The sequence below is a fragment of the Brassica napus genome, chromosome C5 (assembly GCF_020379485.1).
Source record: "Brassica napus cultivar Da-Ae chromosome C5, Da-Ae, whole genome shotgun sequence".
NCBI classification, from domain to species: Eukaryota; Viridiplantae; Streptophyta; class Magnoliopsida; order Brassicales; family Brassicaceae; genus Brassica; species Brassica napus.
The window spans coordinates 26,948,383-26,971,290 of NC_063448.1; the positions used below are offsets into that span (position 1 = coordinate 26,948,383).

General features: G+C 37.1%; 1 protein-coding gene across 8 annotated transcripts; it reads left to right on the forward strand.

Annotated features, from left to right (window-relative positions):
• The first annotated feature begins 309 nt into the window (after positions 1-309).
• On the forward strand, positions 310-13,564 carry LOC106435702. Of its 8 annotated transcripts, XR_007323525.1 has the most exons (9): positions 310-1,724; positions 1,845-1,962; positions 2,172-2,271; positions 2,348-2,456; positions 7,678-11,586; positions 11,713-11,783; positions 11,897-11,930; positions 12,666-13,061; positions 13,184-13,564. XR_007323525.1 is itself a non-coding variant. In XM_013876612.3 (5 exons), the coding sequence occupies exon 5, from the start codon at positions 3,252-3,254 to the stop codon at positions 5,292-5,294; it is 2,043 nt and encodes a 680-aa protein (XP_013732066.2). In that variant the 5' UTR covers positions 325-1,724; positions 1,845-1,962; positions 2,172-2,271; positions 2,348-2,456; positions 3,038-3,251; the 3' UTR covers positions 5,295-6,263. The 8 variants fall into 8 exon arrangements, 5 of the variants coding, with proteins under 5 accessions (XP_048612938.1, XP_048612939.1, XP_048612940.1 ...); XR_007323524.1 differs by having other exon boundaries at positions 311-1,724; positions 12,666-13,564; XR_007323523.1 differs by lacking the exons at positions 7,678-11,586; positions 11,713-11,783; positions 11,897-11,930; positions 12,666-13,061; positions 13,184-13,564 and adding an exon at positions 6,020-6,263 and having other exon boundaries at positions 325-1,724; positions 2,348-5,933.
• The last annotated feature ends 9,344 nt before the right edge of the window (positions 13,565-22,908 follow it).

Here is a 22,908-nt window from a genome sequence, read left to right on the forward strand (position 1 = left end):
AGCGTGAGATTAGTTAACCAGAAGCATCGCGGAAGACAGTATGACCTGCCTACTGCAAGTGAAATAGGTGGTCTTTTAGTTGGTGATTTCACAGCTGAATCAGCAGGAAAAGATATTGTTCTTGAGTACGAGACATCTAAGCTGCAAAGGATAAGCGATCTACATCCTCTATACATGAGTCTTCAGATCCGTTGCTTTTTCCGTACGGAGAATATGGGTACGACGAGAGGATTCCGTATCAACACACAGAGAACTCCAAACTAAAGAGAGAGTACATGACCATGAGAGAGTACTTTGCCCACCAGATCCAGACAAGGCCATCAGAGGGCATGACTATTATCAAGACAGGGAGATTGTTTCATCAGTATATTGTAGACGTTTACACCGCAACTGAGCAGGAGAGGTTGAAGTTCATCAGACTTAACCAGAAACAGCTAAGAGCTGAGTTATATACAAACGTTTGTGATGCATTGGAGAGTGGAGACACAGACGCTAGAAAAGTTGGCAGAAAAGTCATCTTACCTTCTTCTTTCACCGGAAGCCCTCGATATATGTCTGAGAAATATCAGGATGCCATGGCCATTTGTCGTTGGTATGGTAATCCTAATGCGTTCATCACATTCACGGCAAACCCAAATTGGGTTGAAGTGAAAAACCACTTGGAAGTCTACGGAGGTTGGAGGTATTCAATCAAGTTGGAGGAGATGATGTCAGACTTCAAGAAAGGCGTCTTTTTCCCCAAACTAGCCGCAGGTTTGAAACTAAAACCTTAGTGTAGTCAATAAATTTACGTGTACTAAAAAAAAATTCCCATGTTATCTTATAAAAATAACAACTTTTAATAAAAAAAACATACTATATACTTTTAAAAATCGGAGTTTATAAGCAACAATATTTGGTAGTAATATATAAGAAGTTAACATATGAGAAGGTGTCAGAATTATACTATACTCAGATTGCTTTTTTGTAAAAAAATTTCAACCATAATAGTTAATTAATATATTTAGACCACCTCCATCGGTAGGTTGAGGAGGAGGTTCTAAAATAATAAAGAGAAAAAATTAAATCAAAAATAGTGTTATTAGGCAGAACCTGTCCTTAATTAGATGAGTTTGAGATTGGTAAAAACCCCAGACGTGGCAGAAGGGCATTGGTTACTTCATTTTAGACGAAAGGGAAAAAAGTCGTGTATTTCTCTTTCTCTTTCGTAGTCGGTTGGTCTTTGGTCGGAGTTAAGAAAGCGTCGAGCTTTGGTCGGAGTAAAGGCGGCGACTTTGTTAATGGATGAGGAGAAGCATGAGACAGTAACCGAGAAGAAGAAACCGAGAGTTCTAGTGGCCGGAGGCGGAATCGGAGGTCTGGTGTTGCTGAAGAAGTTATGGAAGCTGGATGTATCACCGGTGATCGGATTAACGGCCTCGTCGATGGTGTCTGTGGTACTTGGTGGTGTTCAGGAAGCAGAGGGAGCGGCGATGCTTTACTCTGGCAATCGGAATTGAGACTACATGCCGGCGGAGAGTATTCGATCGCGGTGCTGCAAGTCTCCTCCGCTACTTACGTCGGAGTGTACGACGGCCATGGCGGACCCGAAGCTTCTAACGTTGAGACCACACGCCGGCGGAGAGTATTCGATCGCGGTGCTGCAACGTTATCTACTGATCATAACGTTGCTGTTGAAGAAGTGAGAAAGGAGGTTAAGGTTATCTTCGATGCTTACCTCAAACGTAAGTTAGCTTGAATCTTTGACTTAAACTTAATCATGATCAGTTTCTCCATCTTCTTGCTTTTCTTAGTCCTGTCTTAAGTTTAAAGATAATCATTGAGTCATGGGTTCATTGAAGAAGGAAGGAGAGAGGGAGCAGATGGGAGACGAGTTTATGGAGGCGATACTGTATGTCAATGGCGTTCGCAAAGTGTTACCTGATGGCCTGGCTCATATGACACTTCTTGAATACCTCAGAGGTGGGTATATTACATGATCACTTTACTCTTGTATTTGGTTTCTGATAAAGTTCTAGTGTTTGGGAATGATTAAAAGTACTCAACAAGTTCATTTTTCAAATCAACTTTAGAGATGTCTCTTAGTTTTAAAGATGAATTGTATGCATCTCAGTAAGACTATATAAAATTTTTTTTTTATAACTTGCTAAAGAATTTCTTGTTTCCTTTAGGTTTAGGACTGACCGGGACAAAGCTGGGGTGCGGTGAAGGTGGTTGTGGGGCTTGCACGGTGATGGTCTCTAATTATGACAGAACATCAAACAAATGCGTGTGCGTCTCTCTCGCTCTGTATCTTAGTTCTTGCTTGCCTTAGTTTTAGATTCTTGTTGATAACTTTGAATTGCAGGCACTATGCTGTTAACGCTTGTTTAGCACCTCTCTATTCCGTAGAAGGAATGCATGTAATATCCATTGAGGGAGTTGGTCATCGCAAACATGGCTTGCACCCACTCCAGGTAATGTTCTTTTTTTTTTTCTAGTTTCAAGAGAATCTATGTCCACTAGCCCTGAGACGGTTTAAGAAGGAATTGAGACCAGACGCCGGCGGAGACTTCCTGTCTCTGTCTCTGGAACTTTGTTGTCGAAACAAAACATTGTGCTTGATTATTAGTGTTTGTGAAACATAGGCCATGTTCGTTTGAATGTTGCAGCACCTACGATCAAAATGTTGTTTGATTGACTTTTGCTTATCTCTGTTTCTGAAACATTTAAATTTGATAATTGAACTTCTAAAAAAAAAAATTAGTTTTTAAGAACCTCAAAAGAGTTCTCCCATTGGACCTTCACAAAACTAATTATATTAACAAGGGTTCTTAACTTCATAAAGTACATACTTAATAATTAAACTAATGGTTAGAACCCATTAAAGGTTCTAACCATTGGACATGCTCAGACATGTCTACATTTAAATATTAAATATAACTATTAACATTTATATGTAGTCTACCCGACGTAAATGATTTTTTTGCCTGAATGGACCACCTATTATTCATCATTCGTTAATTGTCTAACGTCTTCTCTTTATCAAACATGATAGTCGTCTACACGGTTGAGTTTCAGAAACGTGGCCTCCCCCACGCACATATTCTTCTCTGGTTTGAAGGTTTGAAAGGAGAAGCAACAGCTGAGATCATTGACAGATACATATCAGCGGAACTACCGGACAAGGAAGCAGACCCTGAGGGTTTTGAGTTGGTGGATCGGCACATGATCCACGGTCCTTGTGGAAACAACGACCTTTGTCACCATGTATGGAAAAAGGAGAATGCACAAAGAAATACCCTAAACCATACTCCAACAACACAACCATTGACGAGTCTGCTTTTGTTGTTTACAAACGTCAGGTCAATACAAGAGCATCAGTTTTAAAAGGCGATATTGAATTAAATAACCGTAATGTCGTCCCTCATAACCTTTCTCTCGTTAAGAAATACAAAGCACACATCAATGTTGAGTGGTGCTGCAAAACAAGTGCAATCAAATATCTCTTCAAGTACATAACTAAAGGGGTGGATCGAGCACTGGCTCTGCTTGAGCAGTCTGGTTGTAAAGACAAAGAAACGCTTGATAGGAAAAGAGAGCATCTTGAACTGGACGAGATAGATAGATTTTTGGAATGTCGTTACATTTCAGCTTGTGAAGCATCTTGGAGGCTCTTTTCTTTCCACATTCATCACAACCAGCCTTCCGTGATGAAATTGAAAATCCATCTCCCAGGCAAGCAGAGGCTGCTATACGACCAGAATAAGAGCTTAGAGGAAGTCCTTTCAAAGGAGGATATCGACAAGACAATGCTGACTGCGTATTTTGTGGCTAACGAAAAATACGAAGAAGCCAGAGAGCTCACTTATGTTCAGTTCCCATCTCGGTTTGTCTACCACACTGACGATAAAACTTGGACACCAAGAAAGCATGGAACATCTATAGGCAGGCTTCCGTTCATACATCCTACTGCAGGAGATGACTATTATCTGAGAATCCTTCTCAACGTCGTTAAAGGCTTCACGAGCTTTGAGCATCTCTGTACCGTGGGCGGTACAACGTTTAAGGAGTTCCGCGATGCTTGCTATGCACGTGGGTTACTAGACGACGATAAGGAATGGCATGATGCAATTGTTGAGCCTTCCTACTGGGCTACTGGACGTCAACTTAGGAGGTTATTTGTCCTCATATTGATCTACTGTGAAGTTGCAAACCCCCTGAAGCTTTGGGATCATACCTGGAAGATATTGGCACAAGATATATTGTACATGAAGCAGCGAGAATTTAACTTCCCTGGCTTGATTCTTCCGGATCTACAGCTGCAACAATATACTTTGATAGAAATCGAGCGACTCCTCAAAGAAAATGACAAATCCCTAAATGATTTCAAAGGGATGCCAAAGCCAAACGAGAGTGTGCTTAGAGAAATCTCAAACACTGTCTTGCGTCAGGAACTGAATTATGATACGGCGAAAGAAGCAAGTGAGCACGAGAAACTGTTTGCCACTATGAATGAGGATCAACAAAAAGTTTACAATGCCGTAGTTGACTCGGTTGACAATCAATCCGGGCAACTGTTCTTTGTCTACGGTGCAGGAGGGACTGGGAAAACGTTCTTATACAGAACAATTATAGCAAAGCTGAGATCAGTCGGAAAAGTCGTCATCCCAGTCGCTTCAGCAGGAATTGCAGCTCTGCTGCTACCAGGAGGGAGGACAGCTCACTCCCGCTTCAAACTTCCCGTCAATTTAACTGATGAGACAGTTTGTGAGATTACAGCAAGATCTATGTTGGCTACTCTGATTGCAAAAACTGACTTGATCATATGGGACGAAGCTCCAATGGCTCACCGTCAAGCGTTTGAAACTCTAGATCGCACGCGAAGGGACTTACAATCTCTGCATAATCCAGAAGCAGCTAATAAACCTTTCGGAGGGAAAACAGTGATACTTGGTGGTGATTTCAAGCAAGTTTTACCTGTTGTTGCTCATGGAAGTAGACAAGACACCGTTAAGGCATCTATTAGCAAGTCCTACCTCTGGCCATATGCACAGGTTTACACGCTAAACACCAACATGAGACTCAGTCAAGCAGACAGAGAATTTGCAGAATGGATTCTCGAGGTGGGCAATGGTACGGCGCCAACTGTGGAGACAGATGAAGTAAGTTATGATGGTGGAGAGCAGGTTCTAATTAAAGATAAATTCATGCTGCCGAGGTCAGATAATCCTCATCTAACTGTATCAGACGCTGCTTACCCTGACTTTGTTAAGAACCATCTTACCCGTGCTTACTTGACAGAGCTATCTTAGCTCCAACAAACGCAAGTGCCCATGAAATTAACTCTTATCTACTGTCTAAAGTGCCTTCTGCAGAAAAAGAATTTCTAAGTTCAGACAGTGTTGCCTTTGAGAGTACACCCGAGGATGACTGGACAAATAACTACCCTCAGAAGTACTTGAACTCACTAGACTTCCCAGGTCTGCCACCTCACAAACTATGTCTGAAAGTCGGTGCTCCAGTCATGATGCTTCGCAACCTCAACCAAAAAAATGGGTTATGCAATGGAACCCGGATGATGATCTCACGCCTTGGCCACAAAGTTTTGGAGGCTGAGCTATTAACCGGTACTCATGTCGGGGAAAGGGTCTTGATTCCAAGGATTCAGCTTTCACCAACCGATACTATACATCCATTCACGTTTCGCAGGCGGCAGTATCCAATTAGATTGTGTTATGCAATAACAATAAATAAAAGCCAAGGCCAGAGTCTGAAGCAGGTAGCCCTCTATCTCCCAAGACCCGTTTTCAGTCATGGGCAATTGTACGTTGCTCTCTCTCGAGTCACAACTCCGGAAGGTGTACGAATTCTAGACGATACAGAAGGTGCAACTAGAACAGATGTTGTGACTAACATTGTTTACAAAGAAATTTTCAACAACCTCTTGACAAGTAAGTACATGCTAGCCTGTTTTAGTAAAATAAGCTAACACGAATTAACAATATATATAACCCTGATCTTCCATGCTTTCCTGCAGGCAACAGGTGCGCAACTATTCCAGTTACCAACAACCCCAAAGACGGCCACAGTCGTCTTCATGAGATGGAGTCGGGATAAAAAAAAGTCTCTTTTAATCACCATATCCAGAGCGTTCCAATCTTTCAAACAAGACATATACTTTGGCATTTCTCATAGCTTCGTTCCCGAACTTATGTATTCTCTCACTCTTTGAGCAGTTTGGTTTAGTTCCTGGATTGAATCGGAGCATCAAAAACTTTTCTTTTTGACCTTCCGACAGATAGCTGAGTCCAACTCCGTAGAATCTTCTCTGGTTTTTCCTTTGCTAGGTGTTCGTCGCGTTTCCAAAGACGTAATACTAACGGAATGTCTTTGTGACTCTGTCTGCCTTTGTGATTGTTTATTTCCGTCTCCGTTTATCTTTCGTCAGTGGTCGTTGAGTTTTGAGATCCGTAGATGCCTTGCCAAGCACGCACCTTGGATAATAGTTACAAAAAATAAAGGGATAATTGGCCTCTGTACCCATATATAGGGTCTCAATTCGGCACTTACCACACCTCATAAACCATACTTTTCCGTTCCATAAATACCCTTGCTCCCCTACTCGCAGTACTACAGGCTGTGTCAGTTTGCACTGCATCTCTCAGCTTTATCTCCTCATAGGTTTTAGGTTCTGCTACTCTCGAACGTTATGATTAGTTTCGCATAACATTTATTAATCTTTTTTTTTTTCTCATCCATCTTCAAATACATAAGAGTTTGACAAAGATGGATTCGAACAAAAGCTTGTGGCGACGGAAAATGCGAAAACATTGTTGCTAAAGTGAAGATCAATCTCCCACCGTCCTCGGTTTTTAATCTTTCTTACATTGTTTTTTTTTCTTTTTATTTTCTGCATCTGACAATTTAAAATGTTTTTAACCAAGTTAGATTTGAACTAGTTTTTGTTGTTTTATTGATTTTATTTAATTTGTTTGATTGTTCTACCTGAAGAGATTTGTTTGGTGTTGTAGGTGAAAGTTGTGTTGAATCTAGAGCTCAATCAAAACAGATTTTTGGTACGCTTGAGATTATTAATTTTCAACACTCTCTTTGGATTGATGTTCTTGTGAGTTAATATGTTGTATGATAAGTTATTTTTTATATGATAAATAATTTATTACTTGTTACATGTTTTGTAAGCTCACACATAGTTTGATATCAAAGAATTCATAATTGTTTGATATGATGTTACAAAAGACTTGAATACATTGTTTGTTTAGCTGATAAATGGTTTGCGAGCTCGTACATTGTTTGATACTTTGTTTATTAGGGGACAAATGGATTGATACACGTCTGTGAATTAATACGTTACATGATAATGATGTTGTTATCTGATAAACGATTTGTTACTTGATCCTTTAGATCTTTGTTTTCTTTTATAAGTTTATTTATTTGACGGTACATGTATTGTTAGCTCATACATAATTTGAGATAAATATATTGTTAAATATTATTATAGTTTTATATCGCCATTTAGAATAATATGAGGTAAGATTTTTCCAAATAGGTGTTGTTAGTAGATACATGGTTGGTTATATAATATATGGTTTGTTAGCTGTTACATTTTGATTGATACATAATTTATTAGATGATACATATTTTATTACTCAATAGATGTTTTCGTTGTATATTCAGCATAGGCAATGCTTGTTCTCATACCCATCTTCATCAATATTGGTGTCAAGTATAGGCAATGCTTGTTCTCAGAACCAGACCCTAGCTCAAAGTTCAAATTCTGTTTCCAGTCACGAAATCTGCTATAGTCTATCAGAAAATGTAACCGTTAATAAATCATGCATCAGATAACAAATTGTGTATAGGCTAACAAATTATTGTTAACATGCTAGATTTGTAATATTTGTTTCATACATACTTCTAATTTAGTGTTAGATAAATATTTATATGTTGTAGTATTTTACACTAATAATATCTTTGTTTAAACCTACTTCCACAGAGAAACATTATTGATTACGTACTTGATAACATGATCATTATTCATTAACTTTTTATTTTGCTGTTACATTATTTGTTATTGGTCAGATCATTCATGCCAGTTAGGATTGTTATAAAATTCAATTTAATTGTGGATATATATTTACATATTTTTAATGCTTAAAAAATGATATTGATTTTTTTAAAACTAAAAGATATTGATTATTTTAAAAAAATATAAGATATTGATTCACAAAAACTAGAGAAAATGAGTTGTCCTCAACTCTGGTAAAACCATAAAAGCAGAAATATGCTTCACAAAAGTGACCTATCAAATCTGGGATGAATCAGAACTTGTACTTGTATGTATTTTTGTGTCAGGCGTTAGGGGCATTTTTCGTCTCATCTTAACACAAAAGATATGCCTTTAACCTCTTATGTCACTCAATGGTCATTTCTCTAATTTGAGTTCCTCTTAGGTATATTGAACTAATTATCCCAAAAATAAAAGAAAAAAGGATAAACAACTAAAAGGAATAGAAAATAATTGCTTCTTCAAAATTGCGATATCACTACACCCATATGGATAATGGCTTATTCGACATAAAAATATAATTTAATGGTTATGTACAAGTTAAAAGAAACACGAGAAGAAGACAAACATATAACAAGAACATAACCAATTAACATGATTATGTACTATGACTCAGCTATACAAATAATGTCTTCTTCGATTTAAAAAAAAAATTAGCGGTTTTCCAAACTTTTTACTTAAAGAAACAAAACCCACCGATATCGAAAGTTCGAACTCATGTCTACGTTAATCGGTCCAATCAAGAAAACACCTAAAGCCTCGATCAGCAAGTCATACCTCTGGCCATTTCCTGAGGTTTATACTTTAACCATCACCATGAGAGCGAGACAAGCTGACAAGGACTTCGCGGAATGGATTTTAAAAGTTGGTCATGGAACTGCACCCACCGTGAACACAGAAGGAAGAAGTCATGAGGACGGCGAGCAGGTTATAATAGGAGATAAATTCATGTTACCAAGCTCTGATCATCCTCACAACTCTATATCAGATGCTGCATACCCAGTTACTGCCTTCCAACTCAGTCAAAAATGTTCTGCTTCAAGTAGCAAATAATTAATGGAATCATAGGTAAACACGGTTATGAGTATGTTCGTGGAACATGCTACCCCTGAATAATTAATTAATAAACACCAAAAGAAATATACCGTCTAAGATCATCACAATTCTACTTACGTAAGATGCCATCCATAATATAGTTTGGTTTCTGTCTTATTATGTTAAAACACAGTCATTTAATTAACAATAGAAAATATCTACGGGTTATGTCTTATTATGTTAAAACACAGTCGTTTCCATTGAATGAGTGCCCAGCCGAGTTAAAATATCTAAATTATGATTGTCACAGGATTCATCGAGTTCATGACTTGTAAAGCACGCAAGCGAACGTTGCTGTAGTATGTAAGCCTTTTCGTTTACTAGAGCATTAAAACGTAGCTGCAATGAGAGTTAAAAGAAAACATGAAAATTTAAAAGAAAAGAACAAAAACAAAAAAAAAGGTATGAATACAAGAATACAAATAATGGATTTTACAACCCCAATAAATTATTTAATGGCTTTATTTCCTTTATAATATGTAAAACAACCCAATATCATAGACTACAACACCCTATATACGAAAAAAATTACACACCACAATTATTCCTTACTCAATAGAATAACTATAAGAACAATGGATTAATAAATCAAACCAAAACCTGAATACTTAAGCACCGGTCTTAGCCATCTTCTGCATCTAAAATTAAAAAAAAATACCAAAACCGTCGTCCAAAAGGATTAAAAGTAAGCATTAAACTACAACACCCACTATGTTTTAATTGCTTATTCGCTTTACCAGCAATTAAAATTAAACAATCGGTTACAGACTTACACTCATGGAATTCAAAAGGCACCCTAAAGATATAGTTTCACTATAAAGCTATCGACATCTCCACCTAAAAAACAAAAAATCTCTCGAACATAAAGCAAAATGTCTACTGAAAACAGTTTATCTCTAATAGAATCTCTACCCCAGGAACTCCTTGCTGAAATTCTAGCCCGCGTTGCTTCATCTTCTGTTGAAGATATAAGCCACTGCTTAACAGTCTCACGGACGATTTCTTCCGCCGTGCAAGATGATCACGTCATCAAACGTCTCAACCTACGTCCACGGGCGATGAATCCCATGCTAACGTTTTATCGTTATCAGCATCTTATGGTGAAGGCTATCAACAGCAACAATCCGGCTGCTCACTATACTGAAGGTATCAAGCAGTTCTTCGCCTACGACAACAGGACCGTTGTGTTACTTCACCTAAAAAAACCAGCTGAAGGTTCCTATGACAATGGTACCTATCTCTATGGCATCGTTGTTTCATGCATGAGAAACATTGAAGAAGGAAAAACTATCTTACGTACCCTTGGGTGGGAGGCAAGCAGACGTCGCACTAATCGTGCTTGGAGAGAGGTGAAGAGGTCAATGAGGTTTGTTTATGTCATTTTGAAGCCTGAGTACACAGCCACTTTGAAGAGCAATCAGCCACCGCTCACCTGCCACAAGAACGACAAGGACAACATCTGTCCAAGCTGTTTCCACTACAAAATGATGCGGAGATTCGTCAGATTCGTCAGGCAAAATATCTAAGAAAGACTAAATCAGTATCAAGTGTGTAAAGCAGCTACGGGAGAACCACTCTCAACGTTGCGCACATGCCAAACTATCCTTATTTCGATTTAGACATTTGCATTTCTTTTTGAGCTTTTGATTACATTTCGAAGTATGTTAAGCTTTTTTTTAAAAAAAAACACTTTCTCATTTTATGATATTCAGAACTAATATTTAAAGCCACACCAACAAAAAATATCCCATAAAGAAAAGAAATTAAAAAAAAAAAGGAACTCCACCGTTAAACCAGCTTAACCCAGCACAATAACTAAATCGATTCCGTGAAATCAATACAATACTAAAAGGGGAATAAGGGCTCCCCTCATGCCTCCACATCCTCAAAAATAATCAGCCAATAGGAGAGCCCCGTTAAGCCACGTCGGACGCGCATCGCGTCTCATTTGGGCCTCGCGTCAAATTGGCCTGTTAGTGTTCGAACCTACCTCTCTCCTTCGGCTCCGACTCTTCTTCTCCATCACGATCGTTTCAAGATCATTCTTTTTTTACCTGTTTCTAAATCTAGATCTAAAACGCAAACAGTTAACTCTTCCACATCCTCTCTCTCTCTTAGTAACCGGTTGTCCCTTTTGATTGAAGGAGTTATACATCGGAGAAGAAGATGGTCTCCACCAAAGAGATAGAAAATTAGTGACTTCGAGCTATTGGGTGGTGTCTCTACCAGTGAAGGACTCTGCTTGGAAGCATTCCTTTGATACTCATGTTTATCGGGAACTCAATAGTTTCATCGATTCCATTGAAAATTAGCAAAGATCTCCCGATTGCGTTCTGACGATCTGATATCTTCCACTTCACAGCTTAAATTCCTAATCTTTGGGTTGGAACATTAAATCTCTCTCGAAGATGGTCTGCTCAAAGGTAATATTTTGCGTTTTCATCTCCAGATTGGATCATATTTGGAATTTGTTCTAGGTGATTATGATGATGATTATCTATTGAGATATGCAAATACTGATGATTAGTTTCTTTTGGTGTTTTTCACAGAACAAGGAGAATTACAAAAAAAATTGCTCCACAGGGTGAACCGCAATAACAGAATATGAGAATCTTCTGAGGTAATGTTTTTGGAGCAAAATTTTAAATTGGATTCTACAGATTTTAATGATTTTGGTACTATTAATTAGCTTACGATTGTAGCCTCACCAATGCAATATTGTATATCCTTCAGATGGTGCTATTCTCCATCTCAATTAACCAAAGAGGTAAGCACATTGTCCCATCCATGATGTGTAGTTTTTGTTAAGACAGCCAATGTTTGGTATCAATGTGTCCACATGATTATCTCATGTTTAAGATTTTTAAGACTGAGATGAAGTAATTCAAAAGCACAGACGGTATTAATGTTCTTTGATTTGCATATAGTTTATAGTGATAAAATTATTTTAATTAAAAAAATTCAACAGAAAGGCCATGATCCAACAAGGAAGTTAAGCTTATCTCACAACAGTCCTTACAATATTTTTTTGCTAAATTGCAGGCCTACATGATGTCCTATGTGATTTTATGTTGTCTTTTGTTCGAAAAGCCGTAACTTTCTCCTCTAATCCTTCGATAGAATTAATAATGGGGAAAATGAAATCTTTAGTCTGTGATCAGTATGTTCTAAAAGGAAATGAAAAAAAATATAATAGTCTTTCTCTAATTGCTTGCGTTTGCAGGAAAATACATGATCACCCTAAAGTATAGCGTGTTTGTGATTGTTTTATACTAGCAATATTTTTTTAGGAATAAGAAGGTTAGAAGAAAACTGTTTGTTTGATAGATTTTTGGATGAATTTGTTTTAGCTGTAGAGTATGGAATTATGCGTTTGTGTATTACTATTTCATAGCTGGAGACTGGATTGTGGAATCTTACAACCAAGTGTTTTCACTGCATATAATATAAAGAGTAAAAATCCTTGTGATGATACTATTTTTTGTTTGGCGTTACCTTTCAGAGTGCGTTAAATATTTGCCTGGCTGGTATTGAAGACACGACGGAGCCTTTGGAGACGTAACTAAACTTTTGAAATATCAAACATGTTGCTAGAGGAAGCACTGACACTGGCTCGTGCCTTCAGCCACTTTCTTAACATGATAGGCGTTGCCAAAACCCATCATAGGCTAGCTAACTACACTAGACATCCGTGTCACAAAAATAAAAAGATTTAGTCGATTTATGTTTTCATACACTTGGAAGATTGCTTTATCATTTAGAATTTTGTTTTCCTATTTTCAGAGTTAGTAGAGACTGCAACCTTCCACACCTCATGAGGTCATGCAACGATGTATTCACTAAGCCGAGGCAAGGTGGTATTTCCCCATATGAGCTTCACTACTTAGTTTGCAAACAGGTTATGATTCATTGTCCTACTCACTTTTACAGTTTCATCATTGCCAGCTCTTCTCAGATGCCTTTAATTCTTGGTAGGCTCCTAAGTCCTAATTAAATACGTTTTTCATGAGCCATCTTCAGTGTAGATGATGAAGAAAGATCAGAGCAGCATCTCATAAATGCAGCAGACAAAGAGGTTGTTTATCTAAAAATAAACCAATGGGACTTACTAGAGAAGATACCTAAGAAGCCAACCAGCGATTACTTCCTTCTGAAAAATCATAAACAAAGGGAGTAAAGTAGCATTCGCTCCTAATTATTGTGATTGAACTACCCGTAAAATTGGTTCAGTATTCTTCTCACTCTACGAATGTAAAAGAAAACATATATATATATATCTAGGAAGCGATGTTCTCTTCGAAGGAATGAGACATTTTAATCTATGAGCAAAAGCCACTAGCAAGTTCTTTGTTTCCTGATCTGAAACATTTTATATCCTATGTAAATTATGTCTCTTGATGACCTGAAGAAAATATAATATGTATTTTTTTATATTATTTTTTTTGTGTTGTGAATTAATAAGAAATAAATCTTCGAATATGAACAAGTTACCGAAGACTTATTCATTTTAGTTTTTACTGCATGTGAGGCTGGGTAAAAGAATACACGGTTTACAGGCCCGTCCCTTTACTAAAGCTGGTAAAAGCATTGGTTTCAGGCCACATCAAATAAAAGTAAAATTTGGACCACAATATGTAATATTTGTTTATAGCTTAGATGGTTAACCAAGTGGAAATTGACTTCTTTAGCTCCTGTTAAAAAATGTCCTATGACACCTCCCAATATTTTAAATCATGTTTTTGGTAATTTTAGATAAGCATCTCATTATAAGGCCACATTTTTTTACAGACTTTAGGTCTCTAAAAAGTTTGGGACGGCATTGACGGTTTGTAACGTAAAAGAATACCAGGCCAGGTTTATCAAAACTGAACCACCATTTGCAGTAAAACTTTGAAGTTTACTCCGCATCTTTCATATTTTACTTCTTTATGATATTTTGTCTGAACATATAAGTAGAAATATTCTTTTTTATTTATTTATTAGCTTTTAACATTCTATTAAACATTGCATGTTAACTTTGTTCATGTTTCTATGAGCGTAAGTGTTTATAAATCCAAAATTATTTTATTTGAAACCTTTAATAAATTTTACATAAAATATCAAGTCATGTGTAATAATACTTCCTCCATTTCAGTTTAATTTTCGTTGTAAAGTAAAATTTTTGTTTCAAAATAAGTGTTGCTTTAGAATTTAAAGAAAAATTTATTAATAATATTCTCCAGATTATTTTTATATTGGTTAAAATATGGTTAGGTGTATAAATAATGGTGTTTTTTATTTTAAAAATATGCAAAATTAAATATTTTCTTATTCTGTGTACATAAACCTCCACAATTAAAATGAAATGAAGAGATTACATGTTTGTATGATTTATAACTTCTTATAAAACATATATTTATTTGATTATAAGTCTATTCAGACATTGTTATAAATGATTTGTTAAATTGTTATAAATAATTTTAAAATTCTTATAAATGATTTTGTATACTTTTAATAAATGATATATAGGCTTTTATAACAATTTGTAAATCTTATAAAAATTTTATAAATGATTTTATAAATCTTAATATTGAATTTATAAAAAATTATAAATAATATTATAGTTATATTAAGTATGAATTTTATTAAAATTAGTATGTTATTATAATGTGTTATATAAAATGTAAAGTCGTTATATTGGTTGCCACAACTTATTCTTTTAAAACAAATTGTATAATTTATAAATTCTTAATTGGTAAAATTAATTGATGAAAGATTATATATATACTTTCCATAATTTTATAATTAGTTAAAACATGTATATATGAAATATAATTTTTACATTTCAAATATACCTTCCATCTTATATAAAACTTATAATATACACCAACGATTGTAAAGCTTTCACAACAACTAAGCAGCTATGTTGACATAGCTAAAAAGCATAAATAATCAAAAATATAAAATTATTGTGGTGGAAAAGATTACATGTTCAATATATAACTGTCAAAACAAGAACCCAAAATGTAATACATTATGATTAATATCTCCTATTTACAGGGAAGCTAATGCGCATTTCATCGATAGCGACACAATTTTACTTTGACAACATAATAAAAATCATCAAAAACATCTAAGGCAAGATAAAATTCAAGTTTAATGTATGAATTTGAGCAAAAAAAAAACGATACAATTCATAGGATGATCTTCAAGAAAATCCAACTAAAAGCAACTTTTTCGATCTGTCTTTCAAACAGTTTTTGTATTGTAAACTTAGTCTTAATATTTTAAAAAACTTATAAAATACAATTTAGAAGAACAAAAAAAAAATAACATGCAACATTTAAACAACTAAAATCAGCACATGTCAACATTTATACAATTCATAGGATGATCTTCAAGAAATTCCAACTAAAAGCAACTTTTTCGATCTGTCTTTCAACAGTTTTTGTATTCTAAACTTAGTCTTAATATTTTAAAAAACTTATAAAATACAATTTAGAAGAACAAAAAAAAAATAACATGCAACATTTAAACAACCAAAATCAGCGCATGTCATCTCTCCCCCCCCCCCCCCCCCCCCCCTCTTTTTATACTACTCCATATGTTCCATATGCTCCATTAAGATAGACTTTTTAGAAAAAAAATTTGTTTCACAAAAATGTATTTTTTGTATTTTTTTATGAAAAAATTATAAACTTCAAGAAAATTAATTGACTTGAAAATTGAAAATTATAGAGAATAATACATATATTGTGGTAGTTTGATGTGTTTTCTTAATATGTGTGAAAATATTAAAAAGTCTATCTTTTTGGAACAAAGAGAGTACATGTTAAGGGTTAAAAAAATTGTTAAATTGTTAACTTTAAAAGTAAATTATCCGCGCGTAGCGCGGAAAACGAACTAGTATGACGTTAATAAGTGTTATCAAATAGACTTTCGTAAATAATAAAAAGGGATCAATCATACATCAAACCTCCTCATTATATGATGCATAAAATTAGGGATACCCCGTATCAAAACTTTAACTTGCCGAAAATTTCATAAATCAAATAAATCTCCCGAGAAAAAATTGACAAATATCACACTTACAAACCCTACAAACCATTTAAAACCCTACCCTACTTTAGCTATAAAAGATCGTCCAACGCAACCACAAAATCATAGAAAACCAAAAAAACTTTTCAAGTCTTCCAATGGCTAGAAAAAGATCACTCTCAAAGCTAGAACTAATGCCAATTTTCATCCAGATACAAATAATTCTCTTCCTAGCTAAAGACTCAATCGAAGCATTCCACAATGCCCTCATGGCATGTAAAAGCCGGAAAACCGGACTGACATAAACGATAGAATAAAAGCGATGTTAAGGAAATAAACGAATGTAAAAGACGAATACAAGAATGATAAGAAATCGTATTCGCAAAGAGACATGGAGTCGAGATATGATCTCTTTCCTTAACTCAAAATATTCGCTCCGTTAGTGAGACGGGACTGTACGAATATAGAGTCCCAGGATACAACCATGGCAGACGAATCACGCCTCACTCGTGATCGCCCTATCGAACTATAAACTCTACGAAACACTCTCTCAACTTACGTTGAGGGATCTGGTGATTTTTTGTTGCGTAAAAACTTTTAGAAAAATGAAGGAGGAGACGAGTTTTTAAAGAAGAGAAGACAAGCCATTTTCCGTAACTAATGCCGCACGTGCGCACGTTGGCGGAAATCTCGCGAGGATCTCGGGGGCGAGGCGTTACGAAACTTCCTCCGCAAGATCTTTTCTCGTTTAAACTTATCGTCAAGAAGAGAGACAGCGTGTTGTTTTTAAACGAACTACGTGTTGTTTAAAATAAAATGCATGTCGTTTTTCGGGAATTAAATGGCAAAACGTTGAGCTTGACTTGGTCCAAAAAGAATATTCTTATCGGGCCGGAGGCCCTCCACCAAGACCCAAGACCCAAGACCCACCCAAGACCCAAGCCCAAGCCCACGCCGAGCCGAGCCGAGCCGGCCGGACGGCGGCGGCGCGCGCGCGTGGGGAGCTCTCTCTTCCTCTGAGCTGTTTAACCTCTCATGTCATGAAGACATATATATACTCCTCAAAATCAATTCTCCCAACCAATGTGGGATGTTGTTAACTTCATTTCATTAAAGCCAACAAGGCTTTTTATAAGAACCCATAGGCCCATTTCGTTTTCACATTTTTCCATATATTATTTGAGCCATTAGGCTAATAATTAGGCCCAACAATCCCCCACATGAATAGAAATGACTCTTCTAAAACATATGCAGACTAAATGCAGACTCGATAGACTCTAAAAACTATACTTATTCTAATCTTTACTAGACTAGACAAACTTATCGAGAGTGTTTGCGAAAAATTCACTGTGTTTGAGTTGGTGGCATTTTTAAGCCTTGAACCACTCATAGTTAATATCTGTCGGGTTTACTTTACCAGAAGGTGAACATGATGTCTTGAACCAACCGGTGTTTTATGTAGACCGAGACAACAGGCATAACGCAGCTTCATTTTCTCGTAGAACTTAGTTCTCTATTGTGTTCATTGTGGCCCTGAACTTTCCTGGTTTTCATGAGTGAACTTAGAGAATATAGCCTTGCATTCATTCTCCTAGAAACGGCCCCATTTCACACTCATTAGGTGATTGACCATGAAAAGTATTGAGTAATACTCCGCTTAGAAGCTATGGAATCATTAAAAGCTTATGCTTATCCTTTACACATTTGTTAGCACTTTTCTCATCTTAGGAGCTGGAAGAGACTACTTTGTCTCAAGTGCTTTGGTTAGATTCTGCTTGATTTTGTTTTCCCTTTGAACCTACGTCTTGGGATCTCCAGTCATGATAGGTAGGGTTGCAATCACGCATCCTCATTCGTTATAGGCTTTAAACCCATTCCTTTTGATGATTTAGCAACAACATCTCGTGGCAAACCTTTAGTAAATGGATCCGCTAGGTTGTCAGCCGATTTGATGTAGTCTATTGTGATTACACCAGTTGAGATAAGTTGTCTAATGGTTTTATGTCGTCTTCTGATGTGACGAGATTTACCATTGTAGAGATTATTCTGAGCCCGAGCTATTGCTGATTGACTATCACAATGTATGCGTATGGCTGGCACAGGTTTCTCCCACATAGGAATATCTTCCAAAAAATTTCTAAGCCATTCAGCTTCTTCTGCTGCTTTGTCTAAGGCTATGAACTCAGATTCCATGGTAGATCTGGCTAACACTGTTTGTTTGGTAGATTTCCATGATATTGCTGCTCCTCCTAGTGTAAAGACATATCCACTCGTGGATTTTGAGTTTTTGGAATCTGATATCCAGTTAGCATCACTGTATCCTTCTAAAACTGCTGGTTCTTTACCATAGTGAAGCCCAAAATCTTTGGTGTAGCGCAAGTAATTGAGTACCCTCGTTATAGCTTTCCAGTGTGTATGACCTGGATTACTTGTATATCGACTAAGTACGTTTACTGCATGCCCTAGATCTGGTCTAGTACAATTGGTCAAGTACATGAGACTTCCAATCACACGTGCATACTCGTTTTGTGAAACCGCTTCACCTGAATTCTTTGTCAAGTGCATTTGGGGATCTAACGGAGTTTTTGCCGTACTCTTAGAGTAATTTTTAAATCTCTCTAATATTGTTTCAGCATAATGAGATTGGGTTAAGATAATTCCGTTTGAATTTCTTGTGACTTTAACCCCGAGAATTACATCTACTAATCCCAAGTCTTTCATCTCAAATGTCCCTTTGAGCATGTTCTTTGTTTGATTGATAATGTCTTTATTGCTTCCAATAATGAGCATATCATCTTACATATAGACATAGCAAAACATACGCATTTTTGGTAGTTTTGTAGTATATGCATTTGTCACATTCATTTATTTTGAAACCATTTGACATCATTGTATTGTCAAATTTTTCGTGCCATTGTTTAGGAGCTTGTTTAAGCCCATAAAGTGACTTTACAAGTCGACATACTTTGTCTTCCTGTCCGGGAATGACAAAACCTTCAGGTTGTTTCATGTAAATTTCCTCTTCTAAATCACCATTTAGAAAAGCAGTTTTTACATCCATTTGATGGATTTCTAGGTCTCTTAAGGCTGCGATTGCTATCATCAGTCTTATTGATGTTATTCTCGTCACTGGAGAATATGTATCAAAATAGTCAAGGCCTTCCTTTTGTCGGAATCCTTGAACTACAAGCCTAGACTTGTATTTTCCACCAGGTTTTCGTGTCATTATCCATTTATTCCCTAATGCTTTGCAGCCAGGTGGTAAATCCGTTATGTAATAAGTATAATTTTGCATGATCGAATCAAATTCACTCCTGACAGCTTCGTTCCAGAATGGAGCTTCTGGTGAAGCCATGGCTTCTGCCAAAGTTTTTGGAACATTTTCTACTAAAAATGCCATTAGGAAATCTTCTCCAAAAGATTTTTCTTTTCGAGCTCTTTTGCTCCTTCGAGGTTCATCTTTTTCTTCATTTTCTGAAATATCATTTATAGAAATCTCGACGTTTGTCTCAGTTTCTGAGTTTTTGTCATTGTCTCTTTCTTCTCGAGTTCGTTTTGAACCTTGTTTTTCCTTATATGGAAAAATATTTTCGAAGAAAGATGCATTTCTTGATTCCATGACTGTATTTTCATGAATGTCTGATATTTCAGATTTATGTACCAGAAATCGATAAGCATTACTGTTATGTGCATATCCGATGAAGATGCAATCCACTGTTTTAGGTCCAATAGTGACCTTCTTTGGTGGCGGTACTGCAACTTTTGCTAGGCACCCCCACACTTTGAGGTATTTATACGAAGGTAAATTACCTTTCCATAATTCATATGGAGTTTTGCCAGTTACTTTGTGTGGAATTTTGTTGAGGATATAATTAGTGGTAAGCAATGCTTCCCCCCACATGTTCTGGGGTAACCCAGATTCCTGCAACATTGCATTCATCATCTCTTTTAGAGTTCGATTTTTGCGTTCAGCAACTCCATTAGATTCTGGTGAGTAAGGAGCTGTAGTTTGATGGATTATTCCATGTTCTTTACAGAATGCATTGAATGGACCATCATACTCGCCTCCTCTGTCGCTTCTAACTACTTTAATAGTTGTTTTAAGCTGATTTTCGACCTCGAGTTTAAATTCTTTAAATTTTTCTAAGGTTTCGTCTTTGCTATGTAATAAATATACATAACAATATTTTGTGCAGTCATCTATGAAGGTCACAAAGTACTTTTTACCACCTCTAGTTTGTAAGTATTTTAAATCACATAAATCTGTGTGAATTAAATCTAGAGGTTTATTAGTTCTTTCAACACGAGGTGATGGCGTTTTCGTGAGCTTAGCCTGTACGCATACTTCACATTTTTGTTTACTTGTTTTGCATTTAGGAATTAGATTTAAATTCATTAATCTTTGTATAGATTTGTAGTTTACATGGCCTAATCTTTCATGCCATATATTAAAAGACTCAACCAAATAAGCAACTGGCTCTTTCTTATTCATTGAAACTTTTGAAGCTACAACTTTCGGAGGGACTGTCATTACATTCAACTTGACAAGTCCACCCTTAACATACCCTCTTCCCAAATACATCCCATTTTTCCTAATCACGAGCTTGTCCGCCTCAAAATTTGTGGCGAATCCATTCTTGCTGAGCAAGGTTCCCGAGACCAGGTTCTTCCTCATGTCAGGCACATGCTTCACATTCGTCAGAGTGACCTCATGTCCAGATGTCATCTTCAAAATCACATTGCCGCGTCCTTCAATCTTGGAGACTGCAGTGTTTCCCATCTTGAGCTTCTCCTCAGTCATGCTTTTCTGATAGGTGCTGAACATCGCCCTATCGGTGCAAATGTGGGTGGTTGCACCAGTGTCATACCACCATTCCTTGGGGTTGTTGCTTTCAACCATGTTGGCTTCAGTCACCACAGCAACGAGATCCTCCTCTGTGAGATTTGCCTGAGCCTTCTCATCCTTGATCTTTTTGCGACACTCAACAGTCTTGTGCCCCACTTTGTGGCAGTAGTGACATTTCCCCCTGAACTTCTCCACATTCGCATTCGCATTGATTTCAATGCCTTTGTTCTTGAAGTTTTTTCCAGAAGCCTTCAGGGCTGCAGCAGTTTTGGAAGGCTTGGCAGGAGAATGGGCGTGTGCCTTTCCTTTGCCTTTGTGCTCAGCCATGTTGACACTGTGCTCCTTAGCAGTGACCTTGTCAGCAATTCGGTTTCTGGATTCCATCTGAAGCCTCATGATGAGCTCCTCGAGCCCCATCTTCTTCTTCTTGTGCTTCAAGTAGTTCTTGAAATCCGCATAGCTTGGAGGAAGCTTTTCAATGAAGCTGAGAGTTGTGAATGTCTCGCAGATGGACATTCCTTCAGCAGCGATTTCATGGCAAATGAGCTGAAGCGCTTCCACCTGATCCATGATGGGTTTTGAATCCACCATTTTGAAGTCGTGGAACTTTGAGACCACATACTTCTGGCAGCCAGCGTCCTCACCTCTGTACTTCTTGTCCAGTGATCTCCATAGCTCTTTCGCCGTGGGGATCTCACAGTAGACACGGTACAATGGGTCAATGAGACGACCCAAAATGTAACCTTTACAGATGAAGTCGGAATGCACCCATATGTCAACAGTTGCAAGACTGTGGACATCATCAATCCCGTACGGAATCAGGGGCTTGTCCTCCTGGATGAACTTGTCCAGTTTCATCGTTGTCAGGAAGAACATCATCTTCTTCTGCCACGTTTTGAAGCCTTTGCCATCAAACTTGTCTGGCATCAGCCCTTGAGTGAACAAGCTAGGTACAGCCGGAGGAGTTTGAACTGCCACCGGACCACTTGCAGTTGCTGATCCTGAACCCGTCTGATAAAGACCAGCACCGAATAGGCTACGGCGAGTGGTTTCATCAGCAGCATTTCCCGCAGGGAGGATAGTGCTCGTTGTTGCTGCAGCGGTTGTCACGCCAGTTGCATCAGTTGCTGCAGCGTTGAGTGGAGTCTGAATGACATCCGTGGTGTCAATGGGGGTGTTGTTATCGTTTGTCATTTTTCTGTAGAGAAAACATGAAAAAACGGATTAGTACTCCATTCAACAAATAACATATTATTTTCAAGAAAATAATAGTCTAAAATTGATGTTCATTTTTGGTATTTGAACCAAATCATATCGATATAAGTCTGGAGAAAACGTTTTGCAAACTCGCTTAAAAGCGTTCGCATAAACCATTTTTATAGACTTAGAATGTTTCACAAACTCGCTTAAGAAAACGGTTACTGAAACGATTCATGTATATAACGTTTGAAGAATGTATCAACGTTTTGCGAAAATGCTAGAAAGCAATCCGCAAAGCATAATGAAATAACCAGAAACGTTTCGCGGAAGTGCTCTAAGGCAAATCGCAAACACATTTAGGCAGAAACGTTTCGCGGATAAGCGTATAGCTAATCGCAAACATCGTTGTGAGATAAGAACAAAACGTTTCGCGGAAATGCTAGAAAGCAAATCGCAAACATGGTTCCAAAACCCGTTTCTATTAATCGTTTATCAACCCGATTAAAGCTTTAAACATAAAGCGATTTTGAGTTAAGATTGTAAAAGCCGGAAAACCGGACTGGCATAAACGATAGAATAAAAGGTCAAAGCATCAAAACATCTCTCCATGGAGTAATGGTCAAAAGGTTTGAAATTTACATCACAACTTATAGGGCCACAAGGCCTACAATAAATTGTCACA